This window comes from Varroa destructor, unplaced genomic scaffold (genome assembly GCF_002443255.2).
Source record: "Varroa destructor unplaced genomic scaffold, Vdes_3.0 BEIS01000005.1, whole genome shotgun sequence".
NCBI lineage: Eukaryota > Metazoa > Arthropoda > Arachnida > Mesostigmata > Varroidae > Varroa > Varroa destructor.
Genome location: NW_019211458.1, coordinates 38,913,208 through 38,935,635, shown reverse-complemented (window position 1 = coordinate 38,935,635; position 22,428 = coordinate 38,913,208). Strand labels below are relative to the sequence as shown.

At 45.2% G+C, this 22,428-nt stretch overlaps 2 protein-coding genes across 9 annotated transcripts in view; both read right to left on the bottom strand.

Annotated features, from left to right (window-relative positions):
- BBS5 (Bardet-Biedl syndrome 5 protein) overlaps positions 1 to 22,428 on the bottom strand; it is a 26,439-nt gene extending 4,011 nt beyond the window's left edge. For 2 of the 8 annotated variants that reach the window (XM_022806521.2, XM_022806523.2), the window contains exons 1-4: positions 12,703 to 13,483; positions 1,394 to 1,566; positions 492 to 573; positions 195 to 339 (exon numbers count right to left, since the gene is read on the bottom strand). In XM_022806521.2, the coding sequence (XP_022662256.1) occupies positions 195 to 339; positions 492 to 573; positions 1,394 to 1,566; positions 12,703 to 12,764 (462 nt within the window). In that variant the 5' untranslated portion in view covers positions 12,765 to 13,483. Of the gene's footprint in view, positions 1 to 194; positions 340 to 491; positions 574 to 1,393; positions 1,567 to 1,643; positions 2,617 to 2,645; positions 3,871 to 4,870; positions 4,965 to 9,774; positions 10,442 to 12,184; positions 12,626 to 12,702; positions 13,484 to 18,678 lie in introns of those variants that run through there. The other 6 variants (XM_022806525.2, XM_086989706.1, XM_086989707.1 and 3 more) reach the window with 6 other exon arrangements.
- Positions 13,613 to 18,685, bottom strand: LOC111250779 (docking protein 5-like). Its single transcript, XM_022806520.2, has one exon. The coding sequence runs from the start codon at positions 17,344 to 17,346 to the stop codon at positions 16,267 to 16,269; it is 1,080 nt and encodes a 359-aa protein (XP_022662255.1). The 5' UTR covers positions 17,347 to 18,685; the 3' UTR covers positions 13,613 to 16,266.

The following is a 22,428-nucleotide window of genomic DNA, read 5'->3' as shown; positions in this document are numbered from 1 at the left end:
GTATCACATGATTTATGCCAATAACTGGATAAGTTATAAATAAGCACTATAGCTCTGAACATGTGAAACTTCAACAAGTTTAGAGGCCGCAGCTCCGCAACAAAGGTATTTTACGTTATCTGCTGTTACAGGCTACTTCCAAGTAAGTGAATTATCGCATAATTTCAATTGTTCAGAACCATCTACTGGCTTACCTTTAGGGCGCGATTATGTATAATAGCTGATCGCAGCTTAAGTTCTCTGTATAGTCGAGTTGCATTATAAGTCTTGTATACGTTTAGTACAGACGCGACCAGCCGAGGAGTTCCCGACATCAGGTTAGTGAAGATAAATTCGAATCTGTGAAGAGAAAATAATGACTTTGTTTTGCCTCTTACTAACTATTCCATCTTAATATTATTTCCGTACTCTGTGGATCCTGCGAATCTTAGTGCCATCAGCCTATGCGCTAATACTTCCCAATTAAATTTTCATCGCAAGTGATGTCTAACCTGGTGTTGTTTAGTCTAGTCATCAAATAGAGCGCTTCCGTGAGGCCTTTTAGAGCTGAGTTGACGGAACGACTTGAAATACCTGCATTAAAGAATGTGCCAAAATATGTCTGTCACTAGAGCGCATGCGTAATCGTGATCACTCGTTTGCTCCATAAGACGAGTGCTGTAAATGAATAACTACAAAAATCAAAATAAGATTATATATTACCGAACACTCACATTGAGAATACAGATTAGAAAAAAAAAACAAAACTGAATGGCATTTTATGTTCAGTCGACTAACGTCTTCGCAGCAGTTTATACCCGTCATAAACTATGTGCTATTGAATTGGCTCAGAAGTAAACAAGAAAAGGTATCAACTAGAAAAATTCATTACCTGGCGCCCCCAGATGTTGTTTCTCTGAAACTGTCGAACACACGCACATACACACTAACAGGATGCCGATTCAATCGGCTTCGTGAAAAGCTTAATCTACTCTATACTAACATCCCAAAAAATCATAAGCCTTTAAAATGGCCAATTTAAAGCCTTGCCGAGAACGCTAGCCATGTTCTACGAGACCTGGATAGCGTTAGTGAACTCTACGATTTTTCGAGGTCACTGCTCAGTGATGTGCAACGAAGTATGACACACTTTCGGCATGAAATAGTATGACACTGGCTCGGATCCCGGCTGTTTTGGGTTTCATGGACGAAATAAAAACTACTAAGAATTTGAAAAACTACTAGTTTTCGCAGAATAATTCGCAACTCAACTCAATTGTGAGCGGAAAAAATAACAGGATCGGGGAAAACTAATTCCTAAAAGCCCAGATGAGCAACATTCAATTGTATGTTATTACAGATAGTAAAATATATATAAGTGCTGGAGAAAGGTGTAGATACAACATGCACCTACCTGTTACACAGGCCCATCCGACGGTAAGGTTTACGCGAGGCTTGGTGTGGCTTTGCCAGATCAGCCGCATGTTGCTAATAAAGATCTTGCCTCGCTCGCCAGGATTGCCTTTTGTGTCTTCTACTGATTCCAACTTATCAAGCAATTGCTCTACGGAACCAAATGCCAATTCACTGAAACAGAAAAAATTCAATATTATAAAGCGGATTTCTTATTTGATGGGGTGAATTATTTATCTTAGACCACTTACCATCAGAAAGATTAATGTCTGGCCCTAGCACGATAGCCATAGTTGCTTTCCGGATGTGAAGAAACAAAGCTAAAATTTGTTCCTATGGATCCAATAAGTTTACTTAGGTGTTTACGAAATTATTCGGTGGGTCTCCTTAACAAGCACATCTCATGAGGCACTCATGTTTAAAGCATTCGGTATGCCAGTTCATAAAAAAAAAGAAACTATTCACTAGCCAAAATATATTTGTTTATGTTTAGAAAATTCCAGTCGTCTTAGATGAGCGTATGCATGCGTTCCTTTCACTCGCTACGCCATTTCTATTTTCTGCTGATCTAAACACAAGGGCTGACAAATTGAATGACTCCCAGACACGCACACTACTCGATCTGCTCAATAACTTTGGGTGCCCTTTAATTTCCGATAGCAACACGCCAGCGGTTATACGGAAAATCGGTAATTGACATATTCGCATCCAATTTAAGTTCCCGAAAAGCTCGATGTATTGGAAGAAACAATTTGCTAAGCGACGGGGGCTCTCCAGAATGGCCAGCGAAGAACTACTCTAAAAAAAAAGCGCTGGGCTGTCTGACGTGTTAGATCCGACAACGCTAGGCCCAATATGTGCAAAGTACTACTCCAAGTACTATTTCAATGTGTAAAGGAATTAGCGAGAGGGCTAGAAATCTCTATGCAGGCCGTAGAGAAATTGTATATTGTCGAACGTAAACTGCATCCAGCGGCATGAACAAAAATGGATCGCTAGCACAGCCGAGTGATTCATCTAATAAGCAACAGCAGCAGTAGCCTGATTTCCTTCGGGTTAGTGACCGTTTCCACTCATTATTACCAATGGCACGTGGCAGGTAGTTGGAGTATGGTCAAGATCTCCTTACGGATAGGGAAACGACACTGTTGTGATTGACCTCTTCAAGCGTCTCTTTGTCATTTGATTATCATTATGCCATAAAGAAGTACAAAGCATGAGGGAAGCTGGCGCATTAAGTTGTCACTACGTACAACAACGAGAAAGTCGACGAAGTCATCGCAGCTCTCAGCCAACGTAGGCAACCTACGTACGGTGAAACACATCTGTCACTGATCTGTTCGAATCATGTTCATCCCCAAATAATGCTGATAGCATCCCGATGCTGATGGTGAAAGCGTTAACGGTTTGTAGAGATCTTCTCTTTCGATTTCTCATTTAATCGAGATCATCCCTTAGGGACGCTTGAGCACAGACCGTTGCTCAGTCAGTCCTTCTAGAGAGCCTTGGCTGGATACATGCTGCAGCAATTGCAGTTGATCAATAGTGACTAGTTGCTAGCTCTCTCACGTCACTGCCTGCTCGCTATTTGATTCCGTGTCTGTTCACACGTACAAGAGCGCGGCTCGCGACGCGCATCCTTTGTTCCTCCACGTTGTCCAGAGAGTTACAATCGATCCCGCCAGGCGAGTTAGATAGATAGATAGATGGATGGATGGATGGATGGATGGATGGATAGGTGATATATGAAGAAGATAGATGGGGTCTGCTGTACTTAATTCTCACTGGATTATGTTGTTGGCGACGTAACCGGTAAAAAAATGTATGGTAAATTCGAAACTAACAGTAGCAGCAGCAGCGAGGCAAGAAAAGAGTCTGCTAAGAACGAAATGGGGTCGGTCTCTGCTATCAATATGGCGAGTAACGGATGGGGATAAGGTAAAGTACTACTTCTACAACCACTCCTCCAGTAATGGTTGTATAACTGTAACAATGATTGCTCCACGCATTACCGGCAGTACAGCCAACGCTTATGACTCCGTTCTCCTGGTAGATCGGCTTCAGTGTTACTTGCAATCGAGGCCCCCTCGTAATAATTGCAATTAGCCAACGTATAGCAGTTACGATTTTAGATACTACGAGTTCTCACGCTTTTACCGTGCTACTACGAGCCCCGGCTTCAAGCCCTAAACGTTTCGTTTGAAATCGCTGTCGTTGTCGCTGGTACGCACCAATAGGATCCAGCTAGACGCCTTTTATATCTATTCAGCGAAATCAGCGTCTATTTTTAATTTATCTATTACTGAATGATCTCATAGTAAAAGTCAGACAAACGCAGTGAAGCTGGATTTCTGGCCCTTCCTGCCGCTGCTGCACTCACCCAACGGACCGGCCTAGCAGATGGAGAAAAAGGTCAAACGGCGTGAGTAACAGCAGCGACAGCAGCATTGGTGGCAGCAGCGAGAATCATCCTCCGATCAAGTTACCATTTTTGACGTTCGTTCTCGATGTCACCGTCAGGCTTGAGCACCAGCAGCCGCAGAAGCCGTAAAGGCTTCTGCGGCTGCTGCTGCTGCTCTTCTTGCAGTCGTCGTCGCCGTCGATAACAAATGCTGGCACCTTCTTACGAAGCCATCTTGCTTTTTGCGACGTGTGAGACATTCGCGAAGAGAAGACGGCGACCGATCTTTTGCGACCGTTGGCTCTGAGGTAGGACAGAGAAGTCAGCGACACATGGATTGACAACGTCATGACGATGCGGAACCGGGATACGCATCGCCATTGGAGACGGCAATATTAACAGCACCTATCCGTAATCGCAGTGTATAATAGCAGCAACGAAAACAAGCGGCAATAGCAGCACAACTATAGTGTGATTCTGATGATCTTTGACCATCTTGGTGATGGCGCTAGATGTCGCAAACATAGTGATGGCCTAGCGTGCAACAACACGCTGATGAATATCGCCTGCTGGCTTAGATATAGACGATAATCGATCCTGCCAACCGCTGGAAATCGAGTGACATTATCGACTTCGGGCCAAGAGAACGTCGGCAAGCTTCCTTTTTCATTTACTTCTGCTTCTTCTTATCAAAGTCCTTCGTTGTTGAGTTGGTTCCGTCCTGTTTCCTGGAGGAGACCTCGCTTACCGCTGCATGTACAGCTAGCTACACGGGTGCAATCATCACTAGCATAAATCTATCATCCGGTGACGACATGAAGCATCACTTGACCAACATGGTTAGACTTGCAACATCCATTAAAGGTTCGTGTGTGTGCACACATATGAAACGTTCGTTCGAGACCAGGCTTATCAGACATGTGAAGTATTGGTGAAGAAGAGGCGGATCAATTGTGATATAGCAACGTGACAGTTTAAATGTTATTGACTAGCTGGCCTGTTTAGCCAAGCGACATTTAACGAAACAAGCGAAGAGCATAAGGCACATATATACATACAGACAGCTCGTTATTTTACCGTTAATTACAACTCGTTCGACGACTGTTGGACAGTGACAGGCACTTGCCACTTTTCGCTTTGTTTGTGTACGCTTCCCGGTTTTGCATGAACGCTGAACACTGATACTGGAAGACAATCAATTTGGTTGTCTATATATATATATACATATATATACATGCTTCAAAAAGAATCGCTAAATTTTTGGCACTACAGATTACGAAGTATTCGTAGAGGGTGAACTGATTTCTGAAGGCCGATAGCAGTGACTTAGTAAATTTCTGAGTAGAATTTCAAAAATTATGATTCAATCACCTCAGATATTGCTAAAGCTATTGCGAACAAAGTTGTCATTGCTACAACGAGTGTTATAAAAAAAAAAAAAGGGCAGCGGAATAACATTCGCTATTGCCAGAATGGTTTTTGATCGTTTTGCTTTCACCTTTTCAGAAGTGACCGCCAAAGCCGCAAGTCTATCTTTTTTTTTTTAATTTTAATTTGTTTTACATACATTGATACTTTCAGCTAATTGAGCTATTGGCAATTTACGAAAAAAATAATGTAATACACAAATGCATTACAGTTATCAATAGACTGAAGGGTCGAATTGAGCTTTTCAACTAGCCTTTTCTACATAGATCTAGATATCAAGCGCGTAAACGGCCATTAATCTAGCTATGCCTTACTTTTACTCGAAATAGCTTTTTTGCCTATGCACCACATTTACATTGTATATTGGATTGATAGAGCTTTTTACAAATTGCCCATTTCCAAGGCGCCCGCAATTTCTCACACAGTCGAAACTCCTAAATTTTCTCTAGGCTAGAAAGGTTTCACAGCGAATGATAATCAATTAAGCATTATATAGACAAGAAGCATCATTTTCCCGTTTTTGTTACTAGAGTGGACTACTAAATGAGAGCCCAGTACGAAACGTCCGATTGGTCCGCATATTTAATTATCCCGACACAGCAAACCACCTAACTAACCGGCCAGCCGATGCCAATAAAACTGAAGTAAAGGAAGACGTCGGCCGACCTAATCCGGTTTTGCATGTTAGTATACGAGCTCATCGAAACGCTGCTCGTACACCTACTATAGCCCAGTAACATAAGCATTTAATTAACGATGACACTGTACGATTAGTACGCACAGCTTCTACTGTTGTATGACAAAGTGATCTGATTTATTATCAACGTTCCTGCCTTCTGATCATCCACTTCAGCAAGACGCTAACGTTAGCAGACGACAACGTAGCACCACGTAGCGCCTGTGGACCTACGAACGACATACGTCGACCGCAATGCTCCGATGGCCGTCCCATCCGCTGCATACATTCCGCATGTATTTACTAGATAAACCTTCGATCCGAAGAAGTCTGCTGGCAGCGTCTGCCGCTCACCGGTATCACGATAGCAACAAAAACTTCGAGAAGTACCCTAATAAAAACGACACAGCAAAACACGAGACGAAGAAGGCGCGCGGTTCGGGCCAGACCAGACGAAACGAAGGCAATGTGTCTTCTTCGTCTACTTTTTTTTCGTCGTCTTCGTCGACTTTTTTACCTTCGGACTGATGGAACTTCGCCACCGATAGATCCGATCATCAGCCAGCAAGTGATAGAGCAAAGCGGCGAACGGGGCGAGAATTAGAAGGTAGTAACGGTCTGTTACCGTAGCCGCCGTCGCTGCTGTTGTTGTTGCTTCCACAGTCAAGAGGATACGGAACGCTCCGGCTTTTCTACGCTAAGCCGGTAGCAATGCTCAGTGCTATGGTCGCAATGGCCGTTGCTATGGCGTCGAATCGACGTACCACGCTGGTGCCTATAGCAGCAGTTGTAGTGGTAGTGGTGCCATGTTCGCGTGCGATTATTGCCGCGTAATAATTAGATATCGCGCTGGTTGTCGATAATTGGTAATCGGTCAAATTGCGACTACGTACACTGTTCAGAGCGTCAATAGAGCAGCTAAAATAGCAGAAGCGATGACATCGGTGAGGGTTGTAACTACAACTCTACCTATTGTATCACCAGAGGCTAGTTCAGCTAAAACAACAAGGACAACCGGGGAGCAAGCTAACAGTGAGAGCTGCCACGCTGATTTGCCTGTTTCATGAGCACTAGAACCACAGTTCACGAAACGTCTTGTTTTTGTATTGATATCAGTTGTTTTTCGTCTGTATTGAGCGTTTGCAAGAAACTATCTTTGCTGCTCTCAAAGAGAGAACGTACAACAGAAGATATGTGATCCGCGTGGTATTGCATTTCAGCTTGTGGCCTGATATACAAGGTGAACTGATAACGGACGAAGGGGCTAGAACGAAAAAGGTTTCAGACAATTGCCATTGCTAATTTGCAAACGAAAGAGTATGGGACGTCGTTTTGACTCGTCAATTTGGCGACTAATACAATTTCAAAAATCCACAGTTTTCTACCTCCTAAAATTTCTCCTTGGTTGAACGTTACACAACATGGCGCACACTCGTAACTTTTCATACTGTGATATTAAAGGAAGCAATGGTACGTTTTATCGGAGTCATGCAACTGGACGTTCTAATATTCGTTATATTCAGATAGACGTTCTAATGGTGTGTTGCAAAATTGCTCAATCTGGGAAGCTAACATACATGCCGTTTCCCTATAGGTTGCACATAGGTCTGGTTTTCATTTTGGCGACGAAAAGCCGTATCAAATACGCAGCGATAAATGCTATAAAGTACCATCTATTTTTTGAGATCACACTTGTTAATACGTATTGCATCCAGACTGAGTATAGCATTTTATATATAGCATATTTCAGACAGGCGTCTAACGCTCAGATTTCGGTTACCTGCTATTTGTTCGGAGAGAAGGGAATAGAAGCGAAAGGGTGCGCCAGCAGAAATAAATTCATAAACCTTATCTATTGTGTTTGATGGAAATTTCAAGTGGCGCACATTAGACTGTGTTTTTTTTGTACACAAATTACATAGGAGCTCATCTGAAAAGTCTACGTTCTGATATGTGGCATCTGATAAAATAGAAACATTTTTCTTAATAGAGTATATATATATAGTGATAAATAATAACTCCGCTAATCAGCTCCTGATAGTGAGCCGTTTTTCGCAAAAACAACCTTTTCTTGCATGTTAAAATGTATCCATTCAGGTATTACAACGATAGAGAACGTGATGTTGTTGCTGTTGTTCTTGTTGTTTCTGCTGCCTCTGCTAGTCCTGCCGCTGTCCGAGATGTGCTATAATCGCTAATGTTGAACATCATCAGTGGACCTTAATCATGGTGAAGGCGCTCCTCCTATCGTGGACGAATTGGACCATTCCAGTTCGAACAGGGCTACCACACGCCCGTTACGCTCCCTGTTCGATTCAGCAAAACTGTAGCGGCGAAAGCAGCAGTGACAACAGCAACGACAACAATTGCTGCATAAGCCGCGCATTATCTTGGTCCTTTTTCTATAATTGTCCCAATGAGCCAATCGCTACCGCAGCTTTTGCTCTTTCTTTTTTTGCTGGCCGTGACCACAGCAGCGGCCGTGACAAAAAGCACACGTTCCGTCAAGAGAGGAGTTGGTCCCTTGTCAGGATCAGCTAATAACGACCGGCTGTGTGTGGCTCTCTCAACATCTGTGGCGCTATCCCTCGAGCGCCTATAGCTACCGGCTACGGTAATGACGACGCGAGTTTTAATAGTATGAGTGACAGTGAAGATTCGCAGACTGCCGGTCCGTCAAGCCGGCTATGCATCTGTGCGACCCGAAATCAACTGGGCAGACATGCAAACGGGCTAGTAGACAGCCGATCCATGAGGCACGCACGCACGCACGCACGCACGCACAAGGGCAAACTGTCTCCCACATTTGGAAATACACGCCAATATCGCTTTGACTGGTTATTCCTTTCTGCGGGCCTCCTGCCGCTGGTTGTGTTTCTTGCTGGTGCTAAGATTGCACTTGATGGGTCTCTTACATATAAGGCCAGAATAACAAGCATTTGCCGTTGAATTGACGTCGCTATCCACACGAATCTACTACCAGTGCCTATCAACTGAAACAGGTGCATAATTACGTCCAAATTCGCAGTTGCTTACATAGAACACGTCGATATATAAACACCAATACACACACACGCAGCGACATCGAAAAAAGTAGATATTATCTCCTTTTTACTGCATCTCCTTATGGTAGCAGAGGCGACAACGGCCGCGGCGACGGCCCTAGCCAACTATCGAGCAAACGGTGGGAGCAATTTTATCAACTGTATGTATCTACTATAATAATAATACATGCTATGATTTCTACTCGTTTCGTTGCTGGGCAAGCCAAGACGATCGGCTGTTCCCTCGTTACACTCCATTTCGCCGCGTTCGGCCGTTTCGCCGTCGTTGGCGCTTCTGCAAAAAGCAATGACATAATAGAATGCATAGCAACAAAAACAACAACCAGCAGATTGACGACAACAATAGCTTCGCGGTGGCAACTTTGCCCGATTGCTCCTAACGGGCGTTTTCTCTGGGCTAAGATTGTGAACAACCCTATCTCTAACTTATCGTATAATGTTCTTCGCCATTATCAGCAGCCAGAACTACCATCTCAAGTAATTGTCTTGTATTTATCTAATATATGATGCATACTCGTAGTGCGTCCCACGTGCGTTTTTGTTGGTAGACGAACAACGTATTTTACGGGCCTCTTTGGGGCCCGAGACGAGGCACAAGACGTAAGGTAGAAGAAAAGTAATGTACGTAAATGTAAATACGTTTCGGGAAACAATATTAACGTATCCGTTATAAAGCATGCGTGAATGTGCAATATATAAGCGAATTCTTATTGTTATTATTATTACTACTACTAGTATGAATCGAATCACTAAATCAGGTATCACCAAGAGGCCTGCTCATCCTAACGTTGGTCACTAGGACCGTTCCGTACCTCTCAGCGATTGTAACTGTGAAGAACACGTCTACCGGTTTCACAATGTACAAATGAGAACTTCTTGTACAACACCTGGCACGATGGAGGACAAACTTTGAAAAGTTCAGCAGTCACTTTTACTCGGACCTGATCCGCGATTCCGTAGCAAAATTATCTGTCAGAAGAGAAGCATGTCCCTCGTCACTATTAGCTGATGACCGCTGGCTGTCTTTGTTGACTATTTGTGACCTTATCCCTCGGTCGCCTACTGCAACCAGCAATGATAATAACAACGCCGGGCTTTAACGGCAGTAACTACGATGTATCAAAGAGCAGCAAAAAGAATTTAGCAAGGACCCGCGATAGTTGCACTGAATCAGCCTAGGTTCGACTTCAGAGCTGGAGTTCCTCCTGCAAATATCTTCGAATTTATTCAGATACGATTTGAATACTTCAGTAGAATCGTGAATCCAAAGTGACAGCCTAAAGCATCACAATGGAACTGTGTATGGTAGCGGCAACGAGATCCTAATTGCTAAAAATATCTATCTTCAACCGGTCAGAATAACGGGTAGCGTTCGAAAAGGGGCGAGCTAAAATTGAAGAGGTAATTATTTGTGTTTTCGATACTTTTATGGTCAGAACACACAAGACAAAGCTTATCTCAATAAGCGATATTTCATACGGACCAAACCGAGCAGGAGTACGAGAAAAAAAAGTGAAAAAGGCAGGGTGTTTTTGATTTTTTCCCCAAGATCCTAATTAAATCTTTTTAATAATTTCCGAAGAGAGAAAAGGGATGGGATGTCCGCTTTGAGATTCTGGCGGTAGCAAAACTTCGACACGGACGCGACATGGCGCGTGGAATGAGCAATCGGTAACTACCACAAATGATTATGTTTGTTGCGGCTCTCATTTAGAGCCTGCTGCCGTAAGCAGTATAACGACAAATGAAGTACAGGACCTCTAGCCTGCCCCTCGTAGCCGCTTCTAAGATATTAAAAAGCACTGGCAACAACAGCCACAGCGGGATCAAGAAACTCGCTTAGATAGAAGAGAACAGAATGAAGATTATGTTGTATTTTGCTTCACGTCGTTTTTATTCTCGACGTGGCTCCTGTAGACACTGTTCTTGTTATTATGAGTGCTGCATCTGTAGTTTCAGCGAGAGATCAGAGATGTTCCGAGTCACGACCGTAACCAGTCGGAGGCTAGACGGCATCTAATACATCCTGCTTGAGATGACTTAAACGAAGTCAATGCTGTGGTGGCAGCATCGCAGATTCAGCGCAGTAGCGGTAGAAGCCTATCACCTGACTGAGCGCAGGGTCCGAATAACTCAGTTTTAGCTCAGTTTCTTTTTATTCGATGAGGACACACGAGAGAAACTCAAACGAGGTACGTATGAGCTCATCAGTGACGATGGTTGCGTCTCGATACCACGAAACAACAAACACTAGACACTTCATGTCGGCAAGACACGAAGAACGTCGAACGACTCGTTTCAAGTACCGGAATAGAGAAATTTGGTACGGCGACATTGGATTCGGTCCGACGTTGTGACCGGAGTGACCCGGGAACACCTCTTCGTTGGTGATTTTAGTGTTAGAAAACGCAGCAGGAAGCTACAATAGCGATTAGCATACTGTGTATGTACTTTCTATAGAAGCGGTTCTTCCGATTAGTGAACGCGGTTTAACTACTGCAAACAGAACGACATGATGAAACTTGCGACTCCGTAGATCAAGGTTTTCTCTCTAAAGGTGTGAAATTTAAAAGGCTTGAACCTTGTGATTGATACGCCGTGATCATTAGCGCAATGGCTTTGTATTCGACCAGGCTCACGCTTCATAGATGCCTCGTTCAAGGAACCGTATTCACCCATTATATGTCGCACAAAATTCCTAGAGGGAAGTGATGGTACACAGAGCTGAACGTCTACACAAATATTTCACGGAACAGAATAGATGATAAAATATATTAAGAAACACAACGAAGCTTTTCTATAGCTTCACTAAATCTTTGCCATTACTACCACAATCATTATTATCTCAAGAAAAAGTTGATGTAGAATTTTGAAATAAATCAACTTGAGCTACCGTCGCTATTTCTTCTGTAGATAACTTGGCAGTTCGGCGAAACGGACAACCTCGATCTTCATTGAGCATTATTATGGTGTCGCGATGTATACTGCCTGCGATTAGATTATTGAAATGCTCATCCTTTATTTATCTGAGAACGATGTTGCTGTACGGTATAACATTTTTTTAGCGTATATTCATTTTGCCATAGGCAGGCACAGCAACTAAGATACTACGGCAATGCAATGTCAGATACCAAATCTGCATCGGTATATGTGTGTGCTATAGGACAAGCTAGTAACGAACGAAAACCAACCGGCCTTAATCGTAGTGTCTAAATGCCGTACTTAAACTTAGCTGCGTTGCGTGTCCGCGCATCCAGCCCGAAAAGCTTTCCCGGTCTATCACTCGTTCGAATATTTCGCCGTTCCCTTCCTATAACCCCAGCATGGTCTTCGAGTTCCTGTGGCTTTGGCTTTTTCCCTGCTGGTTTCGTATATCGGTCTCAATAGCTCACTGCTCATACGAAAGCGCATGCCGCAGACGAATGCACAACACTACATAGCTACAGATGGAAAGACAGAGAGATGCGGCCACATTTGGATGAACACGTACGTTTGGACACTTAGTCGGTGGCCTCTTCCTGCCAGCGTCGTCACCAACACAACTGCGGCAGCTACTTTGAAGGAGTGTTTCGCTTTGGATGCTCTTCTCCTTGGCCAACCCACCAATTTGTGCGTCCTAACAGTGGACCAAACCAGATAACGTAAAGCCTGTTTGCTGGTGTCGTGCGCAACGGAACGGATCAGAGTGTCAGCCTAAGTAAGCACTAGCTACGCGCAGAGAGCAAAGTCAGTTTACTCACGGGTTGGTGATGTCGAACCGGATGTCCTTGTCCTGCCAGTAAGGATCGTAGATCTCATGCATTGTGTTGCTTCCAATGGCTTCTCGGCTCGGATCGCTGTAGCGACGGTGCTCAGTGATGACGTTTAGTCTTTTTGACGCTACCCTCTAAGCTAATGCTACCATGACCCCAACGAGCGGACAGTGGCTGGTCGTTATAGCATTTGGGTGGGAGCCGTATAGATGAAATAGCATGGCTCGAGTTAGTTGACCTAAGCCGTTACCGTAGCAACGAGCAGTTTGGGCCCGCGCGGAAGACAACACGGTCAACTTCTTAAATAGGACCGATACGTAATAATCCGAGAATCCAGAAGTAACGTAGTACGCTATATATGATGTATTGCATACATATGTTTTTTGTGAGGTAACAAATAGGGTTATCCAGTAGTTTCAAGTTAAAGTTAAGTTTTACTGATCGATGCTGTGTCAAAGAGTATTTGGAAGCCAACCTGAAAACCCTGAAGCAAATTAATTTTAAAAGCTTTTAAGTAGGTGAGATTATTGTTAAAGATTGTTGGAATGGCTGCGTAGCGTTGGATCATTAATCAATGCACGATATTGCTCATTAGACCAAAAAAAAAACAGCAACAAATACTTCAAGAGAGTCTCTATCCTTAGTTTGTGCGCTCTGCCTCTGAGCTAGTGCAAGATCGCGACCAAACAAAAAACATTTCTTTTTGCTATAATTACGATAACCTTCTTTGGCTTGACATAATTAGAATATTTCTCTGATATTGTTTACATTGAAACTTCGGTTTCAGAACACATATTGGTATCACTATATGTATTCGTTATACATTGCACCTTTCGCATACCTACTTACACATACTCTATATAATAATCTATAGTAAATAACTAAACACACATCCATAAGCAGTTTGTAACTTCGTCTTTTTTTTTCTTTTGTATTTATTCATTAATTTTTAGAAGTTAGTTATTCGCTTTTGTCGCGCTCATTTCGTTCATCCCGTTTTTGCCTTACATTTTACACGTTATGTACATTTTTACGTTGCACTTGTCGCCCAACTGAGATCTCGTCTTGCCCCCACCCCATCCCTTCCCCGACCGCCCACTCCCCTTCTCTCTCGCTCTCGGCATAAACGCACTCCATACTGTATTTGTCTGATACCTAACCTATGTACATATTTCAAAGGCTAGAAAAGCGGTCGCGGACGGCATAATAGTCAGCCAACTGACTCTACTTTGAACGCTTCTTTGATACAGAAATTAGACTTTTAGTTTTGTCTTTCATATGTCTTGCGCAGGCGCGCTCATTCATACAAATACGAGAGCATCCAAGCCAGCAGCGCGATTCGACGTCGCTGGACCTGTCCAGCAGAACCCCGACAGCAGACAAACGTCGAGCAGAATCGTTAGAGGACTGCGTCGGTCGGTCGGTCGGTCGGTCAGCCGGTCTGTCTATGTGACCACATCTCTACTTTTTCTACAGCCATAGTGAAGGACCGAGAGTTGGCGAGTCTATCTACATAAGGGTGTGGTAGCGGGGAACGGCTCTCGTGACGAAGTTCACTTAGTGGTCATGGTCGATGCCGTACTGATCGACGTCGTGGCATCGTTCAGTCAGTCAATCGCTTTCACGTTTAGTCGATCGCGTTTACTGGCCGTACATAGATAGATCCATGTATACGTTGTAAAACGGGTAGGCCATGGGCCAGCCAGTTTGGCTCTTTATTTGCGTGCCTAACGAATTTCTGCTGAACTTCTCACGCGAACACGGGCGACTAGTTACTTAGCTGTGAGAGGTGCTACGTATGCTGTGACTTCAACGTAAGCACCAGCCGTAAAAATGGCTATGATATTGTTTACAATTCGTCGAGAGTTACTGTTACGGAGATGGCGACACAGCCGTTATCGTTCATGATAAGGCATTGTCGCAACAAATTTTATTTTCGCTGGTTGCAACTACTTAAATCGTTTATATATGTACAGGATAACCGTCGAGATCAGTCGCACTCTCGCCATTTGCAGCGTATCTTCGCCTCTAGATACGTCCTACACTACTATTGGTAAATAAGTACGATGTATTGCTGATCTATAGCATTAATATGAGCACTTTTGCTCGTTGCAGCCGCAACAGAAATCAACGCTACGGACTGGCGCTGCTCGCAGAACACTGCAGAATACGCATCACGATCAGCAAGCGTAAGCCAGAACCAAAATCAAGAGCGGTTTTCGTACATCATACAAGCGCACGATAACGATGCCAACATCGAAAATGAACGAAGTGACGAAGCATAACAAGGACAATAGCGAAAAGAAAACAAAAAAAAAACAAGCATCGTCGGGAAAGGCACTGTCCCTGTGTGTACACGACATCGATAGTAAAGTCGGCAGCAGAACTACCTTGTATGCTCACACGCACAGCCGAATCTGTGGATACCTACAATTGAATTGAAACCACCATTGGCGATTAAAGCTATTCGTGTCTATATATTGTAGATATACATAAAAAGAAAGAGGATCAAATTGAAAGGCCATTGCCAAGTACCAACAGCAGAGGCAGTTGCAGCGGCAGCAGCAACAAGAGTAACTGCATCGTCATGATCTACAAAGGAAGAAAAAAACCTGCGGAGCAAGATGCGCTTAAAAAGCAGAGCATCGGCATCACTGCCACTCGAAAGACGCAGTTAGCCACGACCGCCATCACAGGTTCGACTGTCTTAGCGCAAAATAGTGTTGTCCATCTTCCGATGGCTCTGTTATCGCTGCTTTTCAAAGCTCTCGATATATTTATTTGATGTTGGTTTTTCTGGCTCTCTGTTAATTCTGTTGTTTTTTCGCTCTGATTCAGTCTAAACACTTCTACATGGTAGCTAGCAAGCAACCAACGAGATATCATCTGCGGTCGCCTTTGGCTAAAAGGTTTACGTCGACAATACGATACAATCAACATCCTTCTTGTATGAATACTGCTCCTGCTGCTATTATTGCTAGAGATTTCAGTTACCGCATTCAGTGTGATAATATGTACTAGCAATACTAGTCACAGTGGAGTGTAGTTGTCGCTGGTTGACAACGGTGGTCACTCTCCTCCGCTTTTGATAAATCTACATCGCAAACCGGAGTTTCTTTGCGGAACTCCTCCTACTAGGATCCTTCGTCCAGTCCATTGCGTTCCTCATTTTCGCTACGCTTGCGGCTGAGTCCCGGCCGAACATTATACAGAAAAATAAGAGTCAATAATAAGACCAATAGATCTTGAGCCTGCATGCAGGTTGCAACAGGGCCAGTGAGCACGAGAGGGTTCTGCTACTGTGACGCGAGATCAGACCTAAAAGCAGAACCTACTCGGGCACCAATATCCTCTTCCGATCTGAATACACCGCTCTAAAAGATTTTGCGCAACAGGAAGAAACGAACTCTGAGATGAGACCCGGGCATGGTAATACTCAACCACTTCCCCCGCTCAGTAGCACCCGCTGAATACGTTGTGTGTCTATGACATTGCTGTACGTGGTCTTTTTGATGGTGAGGTAGCAGTCGCGGACTAACGGTGTGTTATCTGTCATTCCAGTCCACTCGGAGTAGACAGCGACAGTAGGTGAGATCTAAACGAAATGGGGTTTTGTGTTGACTTCACCACCCCACCCGAAGTAGCGAAGTGGCTAGTCGTCGTGGATGCTGTAAAGCTCGAGTTAAGGTCCTCCTCCAGGCTGTGTCGTAGCTCGTTGAAATTCGGTCTCGGACTTGAACCAATGGACGGTCGCCGCTCGTACTGCGGAGCTGTAGGTTCCATGGCGTTCGCCTGGGCTGCGATTGCTAATGTAGCCTGGTGGACTCGTTGGTATATTGATTCGCTATGTGGCCCGTAGAAAACGAATAGTCCTTCGCCTGTCGCGCAATGACGCCCAGCCTCGAAAGTGAATTTCTCGCTGTCGCTTCCATAACGCCGCAGAGCGGTTAGCGGCCACGCAGCCAATCTTTCTCGGGGTTCGTGCATGCTGTACACGTATAGGTTTTCAGGAGCCACCTGTAATAAACAGTCACCACACGCGTCGAGGGCTGTGGTCGAGACGAGAAATACTCGGAAGGTATCATTCAGCATCTCCTTACGAAGTGAAGAAGCAACAACATCAGGCGCACCGCCGAGAAGTATGCCTTCACCAGATTCCGACAGCTGACCGGCTTCGGCCTGAATGGCTTTAACCCAAGCGTCGGCGTCGTAGTTCGACTCACAGGCGAACGTTTTGATCTTCCCGTCTCTTCGGGTCTGTCGCCCCTCAACTAGAATATCGGAGTGGTTATGATTGTTCTCAGAATTACTCGTCTGGAAGCAGACGCAGAACGAGAACTTTCGTATGGATGACGGCAGTCTCGATACCGAAATAGCACCACCTTTCGGCTGGCGTTGGTCAAGCAGATAAACCTTGGACTTCCTACAGCTACCTAGATAGCTGCGGTGTCGACCACTATCCATGTCCGTGCTGTACTTTCTCCAGTCCATCTCTGAAGTGTAGCTCTCCAGTCTGGGGGGACCCATGTTTGGACACTTTCTCAACACTAACCACCGTTTCTGCCAGACCCCGCCAAGCTTCTTGCTTCGTTGACGGACATAGCCCTGCTTGACGACACCGTGATCACTCATTTTGTGCGTCTTCGCTAGCGCACTGCTTAAAATGCGACAGGCTGTTCGTGAAGTCCTTCGCTCGGGGGGGGGGAGGATACTGTCACCGGACAAGCTCAAAGGGCTCGTCTTGAATGCGGCACACTCAGAAGAAGACTATAATCATGGTGTCAAGAGTGTTGCTAGACGTCACAAGCAGTAAGCGCGATAGTTTTTCTGTTTGCTTTTTACGTTTTGCTTACAGCTGAATTAGCATTAACAAGAGCCTTGCCTCTACCGATAACAGCGAATTGTAAATTGTGAGAACTGTGGAAGGCGTCGAGTTTTCCGATGCGAAGCGTTGATGCATTCGATGCTACTGCTGACCAATACGACCAATATCGACGGTTGCCCCGTAATTATAGGCAGAAGCAAAGTGTTAAGCCTACCAGCGGCACTTCAGTAAGTGAGGTACCGACTATGCACCCTTCACTTCGCACGAAAATGATGTTGAGGTGCCGTCCCTTGATTGTCCTTCCTTGGTTGATGTTTGTTGTTGCCGTCGATATAGCCGTAGCCCTCGTCTTCCCCGTCAACGGTGCCCGGACGACGTTTGCGGCGGCTACTCCGATTAGGTTGCACTGAGAAAGCGCCCGCGGTACGCAGGCGCTGCCACAGGCACCCCTAATGCCTCAAGGTCCGAAAAGTCGTGATCGGCCAACGAATGCGAAGAAAGTCAAAATGGGAGCAGCGATCGCCGGAGGCCCCTTCGCGACTGCCGTTGCTGGTCCAGGACGGTGACGACGCAACCGGCCCGATCAGTAGGATTTGTATGCTCCTCCGTTAGTCGGTGGCTCTGTTCGCCCAGTTTAGCGTAGTCCACAACAGCCGTAGCAAAGGCCGCACGAACAGACCAACCATTGCCAGCTTGGTACCGGAGAGTGACGCTGGGCAGCAGCTAGCGGCTCCGACTCCTGCGAGAAGCAGCGGCGGCGTTGATAGCGACCGACAGACCGTCGACAACAGCAGCCTCTGCGCTGGTGCTACTACTGCTTAATGCTGGGGAAACGATACAAGCTGCAGATAGACGTGGGTCATGCTGAATATGAACTCAGACGTCAGGAACCAACGGAGGCTAGCGGCAACTGGAAACTGCGGTACTGTGGCTCTAGCGACGATCGATGATGTCAAGCGACCAACTGGCAACTGACAGGGGCAAGATAAAAGAAGCTGACGACCCCGTAAGGTCAAATATAATGTTGTCGCCCACACTCACACTACTAGCTGTACCGTTGATGTCTGCCACACTGTGAACGGAACCTGAAACAAATTCTGTCTTGTACTTAGTCAAGAAATTTGTGCACACAGTAATACCCCTGTTGGTCGTTTTCTCGGAACCTATACGCCTAGTAGAAGTTAGTCAAAAGCACATCACAAAACGAAGCACCGTTATCTAGTTCCGCTGGACGAGAATTCCCACATAAAGCAGAGTATCCTGCGTAAAATCCGTTTTTGTACAGTATCCTTTTTTAACGATATGCACAAGGCCCGGCGCATCAACAAGACTGGCTAGTTCAGTACCGAATTGTGGATGTAAGGAACAAATGGAGGCAAAAATCTGCTAGTACATATTACGCTGGCCAAGCAACGACAAATCATTCCTGGTGAGAATCTTCTTGTTTGCAGATCGCCAGTACACCGCGCACTATGTCTTGTCATTGAATTCGTTCTGCAATAGAGCCATACTATATTCCAAGGGGTATAGCACTGTGTGGATTTATAATCCACCGTGGACAACGATCGTTGTCCTATTTCGATGCGCTGTTGTCAATGCTGTAACCTGTCGTGTTGCTGCAGCAGGAACTGTAGCTCGGCTGCACTGTGAATCGCTGCTTTTCACACAGTCGTCGCACAGAATCTCTCCAGAATGATGGCCCCGGCTCAGCAGTGCTCCCAGCTAGCGGCCATGTTGATACGAGCGACTAGGTGTGAGCGCCACCAGAAAGAAGACGCCAACGACTGAGCTGCTGTCTCGGGTGAGGGGAACCAGCCGACAGCCAACCGGTCAGCCAGATTCTTCGGGGTTCCGGCAGGCGGCGCTGCAGCTCGACGGGGAGGTAGCAATAGCGGGTACGGTAATGCTAGTCTAGTTAGTCGTCGCCGTAGTCCCCGGCGTTGTCGTGAATAGATACAAAAGGCAGAGGCTCACACGCTTCGCTCGCTGTTGCCGTATGTCCATAGGTGGGGAACGGACTAGCGAGCACCTGGGGATGCCCTCTGGGCTGGTTGCCTCCGTTGCTCGTGTGCGCTGAGGGGCTTACAGGCCTTAAAAGGGGACGGCCGAAGGATACTGATGCTGACGAGCTGCTGGTACCAGGACGCTGATGATGCTAATGATGCTGCTGGTAGCGGCGGTGGAGGCTGAAGAATGCTGTAGGTGTATAACTTGGCTAGTATATATGCGTGTGAGTCTGGGCGTTCGTCGTTCTGCTGATTTCGATAGGATATTGTCTCTTGTATCGATTCGAATCGTCGTCAAGTCAAGGTCTCCAGCAGTCTCGGGGCAGTTTCCAACACCAGCTCCTTAAGCCAAAACTATATCCCCCTGTCTGGTGTTACATTCGTTAGCATTGTCGTATAACGCAACCGAGAACAACGGAGAGCGTGCTAGCTCTCAAGAAAGCTAGGCAGAAAGCGAGAAGTGCCTCGGTAGGCCAAGAAAACTAGAGAAAAAGAACGGAGTCGACAAGAAAGCAGCGCAGCGAACGAAAAATGAGTTGCACTCACAAGTAAAACGGCGAGAAAGAATGTCGAGAGTTGCTGCGTCAGGTAAACAACCAACTCGGAGAAACATTCCTAGGACTCTGCAGGACGCGAATTATATGAAAGGCTAGATCGAAAGAAAGCTAGAATTCGACCAGAAGTGACAGATTATGGCAATAGCCTTAACAGTGCGTGGGAGCAGAGCGGATAGATCCCGAGGCGGCAGGCAAGTCGGCAAAGGTGACTGCGAAAGCAAGAATGTGCCACAGGTGTCCGTCCATAGGGTGGATCTACACGCAAGCCTGACATTTTGTTCTGTTGTCTACTTATCTCTGTTTTGCTATCGCAACAACGACGACGCAATCGGTCAAAAGAAAACAGCGAGAATATTTCGAGTTTCTATACGTATAGCAGAAACTGATGAAGCAAATAACAGTAGGACAGAAAACGAACGAACGGACAATTAGGCAACGTTATCTAACGATAATACAAAGTTAGGGCTAATCGGTTGTCAGTTGGACGTCAAAGTTCGAAGCCAATCGCGGGAAGGTGTTTCAAGTAACGCCAGCGAAAAGCTCCCCTACTCAGGATAGGTAAAACATGGATTAGTCATAGAGTCGAATGTAGCTATGGAAAGATTTACCAGTATTTATCTTCACAATATTTGTATATTATCATTCAGATGCGTTAAGCAAGAGTAAGGGTTGATACGACAAGGCAAGTACCAACAGATTGTCTATCTATTTGATATTACCGGCATTGTTCCAAGCAAAAGCACAACGTGGAAAAAAGCTCCACGCGATCTAAACAGTTACTCTTTACGACATTCATAAAGTGACTGTAGTCGTATGCTAGTATGTTTTTATGCGCAACAAGCTGCAGGATAAACATTAAATCAACAATCAAAGATCACATAAAAACGCGAAACATAAAGTGGTTATTGTGTGTTATGAGGAACGGGCATCTGACGTTTTGTCGCACCCCAATAAAAGCAAGTGTTATTGCAATTTAGATGAAACTATTGAAAGTGGCTAAGAATTCAACCATTCTTCATAACATTATGTCGGCCAGATGTTAATTGTATATAAGGAAAAACAGATCCACAATAACAAGATGGCGGGCGATTCGTTGGATAACCCATTATTGCTTTCATAGACTTCAATCCAGTCTAAGTTCAACTGAAATGCATCGCTGTGCACCTAAGTAAATAGCTATAACTGAATATATACGTCACACGTTACATGCATCATGTTTCTTGTCCGAAATAATTTCCCCTAATTCCCAACAAGAGACATATATTTTGTGCACTGCTTTCTTCCTGCCAGCCTCTCCCCCTTGCTTGCTTTCGCCTATTGTAGGTACGGTCGATGTCGAGGTTAAGCCTCTCGTGTGAAGACATTTAGAAAGTCTAAGAGCCGAGCTGGGTCTGCGAGCTAGTTATCAGCGTTAAGATCGCAGATCGAGTCTCTACCGCAACCGATTGTGGCTCGTGGTGTGGTATGCGATTCCTCTAAGCAGCGTACAAGCATAGCAAAAACACAGCAGAGCTCACAGTTTGAGATCGGGCTAAGTGCGTTAAAATTGTCGAAGTATGCGCTCGTCTTCGAACCTATTGGTTCATAGCGACTGACCCCAGAAACAACCTGTGGCAAATGGAGATCTTATCACGGACCCGGCAAAATCATTACCTAACAGAACGGCGACGTTCCACAATCCTCTGAACTTGTTAATGTCGCTTCTTTTTTCAAATTGGTGAGTTCTGCACTGATTGAACGCACTTAAGCTCCTACGTGTAACAGCAGAGTGTGCACCATCCCAATGGCGCGAGCACATGTACCGTATTTGAGGCATGGCCCGTGTCATTTATACACATTACGCTTTTTGGGCTATATGTGTACATGAGTTATTGTATGCACCGTATTTCCATGTAGTTTTTCCCGTCATCTCGTAAATAAGCTCTCAACGCGAAGACTAAGATCGGTCTTCGTTCAGTAAAACCGGTCACGTGTTGCCGGATTCGCGAGACAGACACCTCACACCAAAGGAATAAACGAAGATAGAACGGCCGGCAGCTTTCACGTCGAGTCCGTGCGTCGGTCCGTCCGCTTTTGATGTTCACATGAGCGATAAACCAGTCCCGTTGTTTGTAAGCGAAAGGATTCGCCAAGCAGTAGAAGGAAGAAGCAAGCCATGGCCGAAGATCTTTCACGTACGATGAAAACCCCCTTCTTGCCTGTAGCTAATCGTTCATCCTATATGCATCCTATAGAACTAACCTTCGTGTATTCAAGTTTAGTTGATGAACGTCGTTGCCGGAGACGATGCTTCCTCGAAGTGATCATTTGACTTACTTCAGAACTA